This window comes from Rattus norvegicus, chromosome 4, assembly GCF_036323735.1.
Source record: "Rattus norvegicus strain BN/NHsdMcwi chromosome 4, GRCr8, whole genome shotgun sequence".
NCBI classification, from domain to species: Eukaryota; Metazoa; Chordata; class Mammalia; order Rodentia; family Muridae; genus Rattus; species Rattus norvegicus.
Genome location: NC_086022.1, coordinates 41,150,199 through 41,162,297, shown reverse-complemented (window position 1 = coordinate 41,162,297; position 12,099 = coordinate 41,150,199). Strand labels below are relative to the sequence as shown.

Here is a 12,099-nt window from a genome sequence, read left to right as displayed (position 1 = left end):
ATATATTCGCGGCTGTTTTGGTGGCCCACATCTCTTTAATTCTGTGGTCAACCTGGACTACATAGGTAGCTTTTGGCCCACAATAGGACACAGTGAAACCCTGTTTCAAAAGAACAAAAACCGAAACAAAATAAATCCCAACCACAACAAAGCCACAAACCCAAAACCAAACAATAAAGAAACCAAAAGATATTTTGACGGTTTGGCCTTTAAATCAAAGTTGAATTGTTTAAAAAAAAAATATGACTCTCAAATCCAAGCTCCTATTTCAAGGACTTTATTGAGAAGAGTTTTGTTAATTAGATTTTACAATTAACATTTTACAAATTAGAAATGTTATCAGCCTCAGCGTAAGTTGTAAACTCTTCAGAAAACACTAGACCATCCTTCATTATTTCTTTGGGTTTTTCTGCTCCATGCTGAGCTCCTGAGATGCATTTTTCTTTCCAGCTTCATTTTCATCTTCCTGCAAAATAAATTTTAGCAAACGTTAAATCCTAAATTTCAGAGGTTTTAGTTTGACAACACATTTATAACAGTCTCTTACCAGCAAAACAACATACTATTGCGACTCCAGAAATGTTAAGGAAGCGATTCTATATCTGTAATTATAACATTTATACTATTTAATTACTACATGGTACTTTCTTCTAAAGGTTGATTAAAACCAACCAACTTTTCAAGGCTTCAGAATTACTTTCTGAACACCTGATACTGAACAGTGCTCTCTGTATTAGGGGAACCAGATAGCCTTTACTTTGCTCTTTGATAAAAAACAATAAATTTAACTTGTAAGACACTTTATGTGCACCAGCATGGCATTTTGGTCTCATCTAGCATACTTTCTTGACAGGTCTGTCAATTTTTCAATTACTTGTACCACCATACGTTATCTGAAGATCAGTCAGTTCTAAAATAGGAAACATGGGCATGTCATGCTGTAGAACGCTTACAATCTTCTAGTTTCGATTCTAAACGGTGGCCTCATAATTCACATCAGTTTCCCAAGGCACATGGTGGATAATGAAGTGACATCATAATGTCTGCTACCAGAGGAATGAAATGTACCTTGTGCTTAATATTAAATGCTGACCTTCAAAGCATAAATAATAAGCATCTGAAAAAATATTTCATCTTATACTCAGTAAGCTATCTTATTTCACATATTCAACAATATCCAAGTACCAAGCAGTCTTGCTTTCCTGTTATTTCTGATTTATCAATATGATTTTATCAATATGATTTTTCATTTTCTATTTAACTGAAATAGGCACATCCTAAAACATTACTGAGTTAATTAAAGCGTAGGCAGAAATTCTCAAGTATCTTTATATAAAGTTAGTACTAGTTATCTCCAAAAATATCATTCGGTACCTGTATATTTTATAAAACCAAGGTTAAATAAATAACTGTTGAGTTTTGCTTAGTGTCGATGCAAATCAGGTCTGTGTAACTGCCTTCCATGAGAAAAACAAACAGGGGCTGGAGAGATGGCTCAGCCGTTAAAGGCTAGGCTCACAACCAAATATATAAGAGAAAAACAGACAGACAAGAACAACAAAACCCTTATGGATCAAGATATTAATTCTCAGTTCTTCCTGCTACCATGCCTTTGTTCTGCTAATCACATATTCGAATGTTCAGAAACCAGGAGTCCAATTAAATACTTGACATTGTGAGTGGCCTTGATCATGGTGCTTTATCACAGCAATAGAAATGTAACTAAGACAGCATATTTTGTTAGGTGGCACCTGATTTGTCAAGATGCTTTTCAAATGAGGCCTTCTTTATATATTCCTACTGTCTAAATGGTACAGTCAGCATACAATTGGAGTCTACTCAATGTTTTCTAAATTCTATGAAATGTAAATTACTACACCCTTTGAAAAGGCATAGTGTCATCCTTATTCAGCAGACATGCTTCCAGCAACCCTGATTTATAGTAACAACACTGACAAAGAAGGAAAGTCAAAATGTGGGAAGCAGTATGTGCCTAAACAGCCATCTATTTTAGATCGACTTATTTTACTTTTAGGTGTATGAGGGTTTGTCTGCAATTACATACGTGTACCACATCCATTTCTGTGCCTGTGGAATACAGAAGAAGGTGTGAATTTTCCTGAAACTGGAACTATAGAAGGTTCTCAACTACTATGTAGGTGCTAACAGAACTGGGTTCCTCTGTAAGAGCAACAAGTGCACTCAACCACAGAGTCATGTCTCCAGCCCCAATAGAGCCATTTAAAGTTCATATCCTTTGAGTCGTGGCAAACAAGCAAAGCCTTTATCATCTGCACAGTCTACTAAGTGTGCAGACTGATATGACTTTGTTAATAAACTATCTAATTTTATCTAGCAATCGTAATACTACTTTAACTCAAAAACGAATGTAAAGGGGCTGTAGAAACCGTCAGTGGTTAGCACTAGCAGTTCTTCCATGGACTAGGATCCATTCTCCACCATCCTCACGGAGGCTCACAAACACCTGTAACTCCAGTTTTGGGGGATCCAGCTATTGCTGTCATTTGGTCTTTGTGGGCAATAGTCACACACGGGTGTGAACACACACACACACACACACACACACACACACACAGATTTATGTATCGATGTGGTAATAAGCCTGGGATGCCTAAGGTCTAGGAAGTGTCTATATATTTTGCTTTTTGTATTTAATAAGCCGAAACTATAGGAGAATGCTGAGTAAAATGTAAGTTTGCAATTTCCATTAAGTTACAAATGGTTTAGTGTATGTAACATGTAACAGAAATTACATGGACGTTCATCCATCAATATGACAGCAGTCTCTCTGGCTGACTTCCTAATCAGGAAGCATGCTTATACAGTCATGTCTCTTGTAGCTCTACCTCCTCTTAGGCAAATACATACTGCCTTGGCCTTTATTTTCATTGCGAAGATTTGTTCTTAAAAATTTGCCTTTTTTACATCTTAAATCACTTATACAACCATCAAAGCCTATCTATTATCTTATATGACTGCAGCTGTGACTTAGACACAGCAAAAGATCACAGAGAAGAGTAAAAGAATATCTAATCTGATTGCTGGGCTATAATACTGAAATTGCTATAGCATGATAGTATAAAAATAAATGTAATAGATTTTACCTTTAAAAAAATCATTCCAGCTTCATCCCATAAAGCTCTTATGGACTGTCTTTTGCAAGTGTGTATGTAACACTGCAGGCCAATTTTATCAGAACTTTACATACAGTTCAGGATTAACCAACTCCTTCAGAAGACAGTTTGAGCATCATTAACAAATGAGTGCTTGTAAAGCTGCAAGGAAACCAGGCTTTGGCACACAATTTCTTTCCTACCAGATAGCAAGTGCAAGTCAGGCAATGCCTCGGATGCAAGGGTTTTCACTTTGCTGAGCTAAGACATCTGTTTGTTTCCCAGTGAAAGAAGACCCCTGCTACATGGGTCGTTTTCTTAGTGACAGTCCTGACAAGTTTGACATTTGTTTCATGAAGGATCCCTGAAGAAACCGTCAAGAAAACAGAACCTTTGGGGTACTGAAATGCATGCATGCGTGCTCTTAATGCTTAAGCTTGTTATTCAAACCTCAGAGAACATATTGATTCCAAGTGACCTCGTACTTCTTTTAATCAGATGTGGTATGCAGTCATGTGACAGTAACACCTATAACACCTAATGACTAAATGTGGATCAGGAGCCTCCTTATCTTATTTCTTTTACATTGACAGTATGACAAAGAGTAGAGTTGTTATTTCTAGGCTCACAAGGGACATGCAATAATGGTCTAATGCTCTAGGTGGCAGAAAATGAAGAGTTATTGGGAAAGAGAAATAAGAACAAACACTTGTCTTGTCAAATGGAATTCCTTACTACTGCATAGAAGTTGTAAGATTTCCTTTAAATGAAAAGTAGGTTGTGCCACTAATTTGGGACAAAGATTCCTTCTATTTCCCCTTACTGTCTAATGCTTTTTTTTTTTTTGATAATAGCTCAAATACTTGATAAACCTATCTGCTTTCTTTTCGTTTAAGCAGAAACAAACTCCATGCAATGGGAAATTATTTTAAAATTTGAACATTTCACTGCCCAAGTAGTTTGTGGACTTGATACAGTGTGCAAATAAAGACATCGGGCTATGATAAAGAACTGACAAATGGGACCTCATAAAACTACAAAGCTTCTGTAAGGCAAAAGACACTGTCAGTAGGACAAAAAGGCAACCAACAGATTGGGAAAAGATTTTTACTAATCCTATATCCCATAGAGGGCTAATATCTAATATATACAAAGAACTCAAGAAGTTAGACTCTAGAGAATCAAATAATCCTATTAAATATGGGGTACACAGGTAAACAGGTAATTCTCAATTGAGGAATTGCGAATGCCTAAGAAGCACCTAAAGAAATGTTCAACATCCTTAGTCATCAGGGAAGTCACAACAACTCTGAGATTCCACCTCACACTAGTGAGAATAGCTAAGATCAAAAACTCAGGTGACAGCAGATGCTGGTGAGGATGTGGAAAAAATAGGAACACTCCTCTAATGTTGGTGGGATTGTAAGCTAGTACTTCTACTCTGGGAAACAGTCTGGCAGTTCCTCAGAAAATTGGACACAAGTGCTAGCTGAGGACCTAGCTGTATCACTCCTGGGCATACACCCAAAAGATGCTCCAACATATATCAAGGGCATATGCTATACTGTGTTCATAGCAGCCTTATTTACAATAGGCAGAAGCTGGAAAGAATCCAGATGTCCTTCAGCAGAGGAATGGATACAGAAAATATGGTACATTTACACAATGGAGTACTACTTAGCTATTAAAAACAATGACTTCATGAAATTCTTAGGCAAATGAATGGAACTAGAAAATATCATCCTGAGTGAGGTAACTCAAACACAAAAGAACACAATGGCATGCACTCCCTGATAAGTGGAAATTAGTCAAAAACTTTGGAATACCTAAGGAAAAATTCACAAATCATATGAAGTCCAAGAAGAAGGAAGACCAAAATGTGGATGCTTCAGTCCTTCTTAGAAGAGAGAACAAAATACTCATGGGGGGAAATACAGGCACAAAGAGTAGAGCAGGGACTGAAGAAAAGGCCATCCATAGACTGTCCACCTGGGGATCCATCCCATATGCTGCCACCAAATCCAGTTACTACTGCTGATGCCAAGAAGTGCTTGCTGACAAGAGCCAGATATGGGTGTCTCCTGAGAGGCTTTGCCAGAGTCCTACTGATACAGATGAGGATGCTTGCAGCTAACCATTGGACTGAACAAGGGGACCCCAATGGAGGATTTAGAGGAAAGATTGAAGGACCTGAAGGGTTTTACAACACCATAAGAAGAAAAACAATATCAACCAATCAAACCCCACCAGAGCTCCCATAGACTAAGCCAACAACCAATGAGTACACAGAGAGGGACCATGACTCCAGCCACATATGTGGCAGAGGATGGCATTATCCAGCATCAATGGGAGGAAAAGCCCTTGTTCCTGTGAAGGCTTGTTTACTCAATGTAGGGTAATGCCCGGGTGTTGAGGTTGAAGTGGGTGGATGGGAATAGGAACATCCTCATAGAAGCAGAGGAAGGGAGAATAGGTATGGGAGAGGAGGGGGAGAAAGGAGATAACATTTGAAATGTAAATATGTAAAATATCCAGGAAAAATTATTTAAAAAAGACATTAGGCATATCTTATAAACTGCCATGTTTTAAAAGATTTCTTTTAAAGTTAAGCTCATAAAAAGGCACACAGATTCCTTTTGTTCTTTACAAAGGTAAGTTTGAAGCAAAAAAACCCAGTAAATACCACATCAGCCACATGTTCAAGAGCAACATTACCTGTAACACTTAGCATCACTACACGAATGGATGCAGTGAGAAGGGTACGTGGCCTCTAGGCTGTAATCTTTCCTTGAGCTAATCATGGTATTCTATAAAAGAACTCAAAGGTAGTCCGCAAAAATGCCAAGGTCAGGGAAGACAAAAGTTGGAACTGTCACAAATTGGTGAAGGCTCAGGAAGCTTGATCGGTAAATGTAGCGTGGGACAGTGTACCATAAAACTATTGGGAAAACTGAAGACTCTGGTAATACACACAGGTGTATCAATAAAGTCATCTGGTGACACTTTCTAGTTCTGGTAATTATATAATGGTTATACAAGATGGAAACAGTACAGTCAAGTGGAGAGAGGGAGCTAGGAATTATCTATTGTGTTATCTGAAGCTTAAACTGTTTCAAAATAAAACCACTTAAATATTAAATAGATGGCCACTTGCTCCAAATTATAATATTTAATTGGTTTTTAAAATAAAAATAAAATACATAAAGCATATGGGAAAATATAAAACTAAACAAAACAAACAATGAAGACACCAATAACTCTGTAGTTAAAGAAACATTTCCTTCCTATGGCTTTATATAAAATTCCTTCACTAAGGGCCTCCATGGCTAAGTGATAATATTGTTTTATTTTATTGTCTGTGGGATTCTGAATTTTCTTACATTTCCACGGTGAGCATAGGCTATGTTATTAACTAGAAAACATGTCTTTTATTGAGTCCTTTTATAGTTTGACTGTACAAACTATTTGTATAAATCAGTGAGAAAAAAATGAGGATCTCTGTTTACATAGAGGGAAGCACGTTGCTCTTACTTTCTTGACCGTGCTATCCTCAGAGATGGTGCTTGATGTTCCTGTGGTTACACGAACTGGGGTTCAGATAGCCCGTAACTGGAAATATTTCTATTTTCTTTAAATTTTTAAACATAATAGTTTTTGACTAATAAGAGAAGGATTAGTTATTGAAATAGGATTTAAATTTGTAATCACAAATATGTAGATGTTTTAATAATATTATTTAAAGCAGTAAGTGGAGTATCTTTTTAAGTCACTATTGTAAAAGTTTGCAGTCAGGTGGAAGGAGGAGAATTAGCCTCTCAGAAATGAGACTTCTTTCTGGTTGCTCAATATAGAGTGGTAAGGCTTGAAATTTGCCCACAAGCAAAAACATATTCAGCAAGTTATATTCACGTATATTTACATATGTAAATGTGTGTGTGTGTGTGTGTGTGTGTGTGTGTAACAAGAATAATTAAAAGAAAACAAGGCTATTGAGAGTAGGGGGACATGGGAGGAGAGCTCAGAGGGGCTGGAGGATAGAAAGGGAGAAAGTAGTGCAATGCTATTTAATTAAAAACATATTTTTAAAAGTTGTGCAGTCATAGAAGAAGTGCAGAAAAGTAATACACCCAAACTGCTTCAAACTGCACCCAAACACCATTTTCATTTATTAATTTCAATTATTATTATTATGATTATTATTATGTTTGATATGGGGCACACATAAGTTTTAACTCTCAACAGTATTTAAGAGTAGGCTTTACTACAGACAACATGCTAATGCTGCACAATGAGGAAAAATTTATCCTAATAACTGGAAAAATACTGATGATAATGAAAACGTTTCAGGCAAAATGAGCACACTGCATGCTTCAGACTAAAATTAATTGGAGTTTTTAATGCTTCACAATTCCACTGTAATTCTTTGAATGGTGCATTTACTTCATAGTCATAAACACTTGGGTCATTAAGTAAAGTGTAAAACGTGTGTAATGTGCTACATTTAACAACCTCTGGCCCCTTTTCTGTACTTCTATATTCAGTTTTCCAATGCACTGAATAAGCAATTGAGGATTCTAATTACATTTCCTGACTTTGCATATTTGAGATTCTTATTTCACTCCATACAAAAGGCAATTAATCTACCATTTTACAACTGAATTTCAACTTTAGTGGGCCATCCTAGACACTGAAGTGAACTTACAAGAAATGCTTAATTAAATTTACTGTAAAAGTATATGGGTTTTTCTTATGACAGCGTTGCATACTTAATTAAAAATCCTAGGAATATAGAATAAAACTAAAGTAACACTGGATTTTTAGTAAAAATCAGCTCAACTATCCCTATCATTAAGTGAATGGAGGCTCATGATATCATTCAGCAGACAGACGAGGCAGAGCTCTTGTGTAGTAAGCAGGATCCCATGGGTTCCACCCCTAAGCATCTCAGAAACAGATGGCAGCATTTTACTTCTGCTTTTCATTTATTCAAAGAAAAGACAGTAAAAGCAATCTCTTTTTTCACTCAACCTCACAAAAGTATATCCTTTATTTTAGTAACAAGTCAGCTAGAAGAGAGAAGTAGGGCATAGGTGAGGACAAAAGAAAGTAGCATAAGTGAGGATGATCAAGTTACAGCAGATTCTTTATAAATGCTACGTTACATCCGCCCAAAGATATAAAACCACCGCAACTTCAATAGTATGGATTTATAGCACTTTAATTTTTTAGAAATTCATATGTGTTATTTTCACCTGTTCCTCTCACCCCTCCAAATATTCCCATGTTCTCCCCAACTCCAACTCAAATTCTTGCTGTCTTCTACAAAGTTACTATAATTATTAGTCACATGCCCTACAGAGAGAGAAAGAGAAGAGAGAGAAGCTGTAGACAGACAGACAGAAACACAGAGAGACGATTAGTCCATTTAGTAGCATTGCTCAGGTGAATGTATGCTTAGAGCTAATCCACTTCTGTATTTTAAATTCCTTTTATACTGTTATCTATGGAAGCCAGACAACTGTGAATATTTTGTGATAATTCTGATGTTACGGAGCAACCTAGCAAGTCATTAAATACTCAACAGCTATTTTTTTCAATTTTAAAATTTCTAATTAATCTCAATTCCAGAATTCCTTCAGTATACAGTGCCTTTATTAAAGTTTTAATTTACTCACTGCAAAACTACATCAGACTACAAGAGTTTTAAGATAACTGAATTACAACTCTGATGTGTATGGGGAACCTCTTTTACTTCTTGCATTTCTCCTTGGTTACAAGTCATTAAATCTAAAATGTTCCTAAGGTTGCCCATGACAAGAGTGTAACATCAACTTACTAGACTTAAACTGTCTAGGGACTTAAAATAAAACAGCTCTTTGGGCTGTCTTCCAAATATAAAGGATTTGAAACTCCTTTTTAAAATGAACAATGATAACTTCAAAGGGAAAACACCTCATAAGCCCCATGCCAACTGATGTATCATGTTAGCATCATCAGAAATCCATGCTGACATCTTCCAATGTCACATCCTGAGAGTGATGGTAACACAGGCCAGAGACTTCTGATTAACGCACAACTTGCCTAATCATGAGAACATGCTAGAAAAAATGCAAATGGAAGCTAGGAGGTGGTGGAGCATATCTTTAATCTCAGCACTTGGGAAACAGAAGAAGCAAGTGGGTATCTGTGAGTTCAAGGCCAGCCTGGTATTCAGGGTAAGTTCCAGAGCTACACAGAGAAATCCTGTCTTGAAAAACAAAAAACAAAGGAACAAAAAAGCTGCATTGGAAAGACACTGTAAAAAATAACCAAGTGCCAATCATTACCAACAGAACAAAATTAACAACACCCAACTGATGAAACAAAGTGAGCCTTGACTTGTCCAGAGCACACACAAGGGGCAGCACTGGCAACATCTAGTAAATGCCAACATTTACTTCAGAGAACCGTCTAAGGTTTCTTTCTGCTTTATGACTGGTATCTCCTCTGTAAGATGTTAATAGGAAAAGGCACTGGGAAGGAGCATAAGAACTTTCTATACCCCTTGTACAACTCCTTTCTAATCTAAAGTCACCTTGACACAAACACTAAAGGCAAATGAACAGCAAACACTTCGAAGTAAAGATACTTTGTTCTTAAGTACAAAGTAATTACAGCCCAAATAAGACTCAGGCGCATTCCCTCTTGACACCCATGCCCACATGGGTGCGTCCTACTTTTTCCTTGACCCCCTCTCTTTATAATAACCTCTGTACTTAAAATGTCTTCACAAAACTCTTAAGTCTGCCTCAAAGATAATGCAGAAGTATTTGGTTATAAATACCAGAGCTTAGGTGTCTCCACATTATTGATAGCTCATTATAGACTCTACACTATAAATTGGTATTTACTACGTGCCAGAAAAGTTAAAGTTATTGAGAAATATTTCACCAATGAAACTCATATCATGTACTTTTTAGTTCTTATAGTTTAAGAACCATTACAACATGATTTAAATGTATTGTGAGAAATATAACTGTAAATACTGTAATGATTTGTAAATACAATCAGTTTTTATTTTCAACTATATTTTCTTTGGCTGGCAGAGATTCTCATTAATAATGGCATTTTACTTTTGTATCTTGACTCGGGTATTTCAAAATGTCTACTATTCAGTGGAAACGAGACACTGTCATTTAAACACAGTAAGAAGCTGTGCATTATTTGAAAATGTCGGGAACCTACTTCTAAAGAACCATCTTCTGTTTTGTTCCTGTTGACCCATAGATAAGCTTCTGTTGATTAAACATGGTTCTTATATTGGAAGAATCTGGAACATATTTTGATCCTATGTCATCATGTAGGAAAGGTCTGCTTTTTAATGATTAGTATTGTACTAAGTTGGGCTATGGCATCAGACACTTTCCTCTCTCCAAAGTTAGGTTTCTTGTATCTTCAAGAGTCATTTCTCAATTTAACATCAACCGCTCTTTTATTAAGACTTAGTCCCCATCAAGGGTTAAACCTTTAGAAATAAACTTATTAGAATCCAAATTATAAAAACCATTTAAATGATCTGCCTAAACGCTCTCAAATAGACTTATTTCGACTTGAGTGCTATTTCCCCCAGAGTGAGCCCATTAATCTTCATTGTTTTATTAGAAATTAAAAGCTCATTAGATTTCTAAGTAACATATCTCCTATAGCATACTTTTTATAGAATAAAAAGAGAATATTTTGTTTGCTTCAAAAAATGTAAGTACTATGTAAAAATCATACGTAAAGAAAAATCTTCTATAGTGGCACTTTATTATCAGGAACCAACATATACTGTATGCATTATTTTCTGAATTTACAGATGATCTTTGCTATTGAGTAAAAATTAAATTTAAAACCATTTGCTTTCAGTTATTACTGTAATGAATTCATCTACTGGTATGTATTTAAATGATTCCCAAATGTAGGACAGTTGGCAAGATTCAAATCACTTATAAAGCTTACATGGCAATGCATCATTTAACCAAGTCTCTTTAAGCAGCTAATGATTCTACTGATATAATGTACTTCTCAATGTTTTACAATCTAGAATATAAGACTATGACAATATTATTCCATGTGATGAAAATTTCAAATATTCCATTTAAAAAGAAAGACATGTAAGCTAAGCATCCAGCTATCCTTGATCAAATCCAGTAACTACACGATAGTACTGCATTGCACTTTAAGAAAAAGGCCACTCCTATAGAGCCCCTACCACCAGAGGCTTATAGTCTGTTCAAACAGTGGATTATTCAAAGTACTAAGTTACTAAAATTATGCTCTGTAAAATACCAGAAAAATATAGGACCATGTAACTTTCAGGAGAAAATCCTAGGGGAAGTATTCTGTAGTAATTTAATGGATTTTCTCTACATCCAGGCATGTGAATACTTGGTCCCCAGTTGGTTATTTGGGACATGTGGCCTTGGGCTCTCAGCTGGTTCTCTAGTCACCATGCCTGCCTGTTCTTATGCTTCCCAGACATGATGATGAGGAACTCATACCTCTGGAACCATATTTCCCAAATAAGCCCTTACTAAGTTGCCTTGGTCATGGGTTTTGCCATACCGTAAATAGAGGTTAGTGATTCATTCTAGTAGGAGTTTGGATGAAGACAGTGGTGCTGAGAGCTATGGAAACTGCAGAGGCCCATCTCAAGTGGGTTTAGAGATTACAATCTTAGCCACTACCTTGGGGACCATTCTAGTGATATTTTGGTCAAAAGGTAGCTGCTCTCGGATCTTGTTCTAAAATCTTGCTTGAGGCTAAGTTTAAAGGTAGTGGACTAATTTCTTTGGCAGAAAGATTTCAAGACAGATTGACATTGATTCTGTCACATGGTTATTAATTATCACTCTTATGCAGGTCTATACTGAAAAAGAGCAACTGGGGCAAAGAGAAGTAAAAAATACAGTCTGAAGAGAAAAGAAGTGCCACAGCCAAGGTT

At 36.3% G+C, this 12,099-nt stretch overlaps 1 protein-coding gene across 7 annotated transcripts in view; it reads right to left on the bottom strand.

The window, feature by feature from the left end:
* Positions 1 to 254: 254 nt before the first annotated feature.
* Positions 255 to 12,099, bottom strand: part of Phf14 (PHD finger protein 14) — a 186,147-nt gene continuing 174,302 nt past the window's right edge. For 6 of the 7 annotated variants that reach the window (XM_006236105.5, XM_063286469.1, XM_006236104.5 and 3 more), the window contains one exon: positions 262 to 466. In XM_006236105.5, the coding sequence (XP_006236167.1) occupies positions 392 to 466 (75 nt within the window). In that variant the 3' untranslated portion in view covers positions 262 to 391. Of the gene's footprint in view, positions 467 to 12,099 lie in introns of all 7 variants that reach the window. The other variant, NM_001398908.1, reaches the window with a different exon arrangement.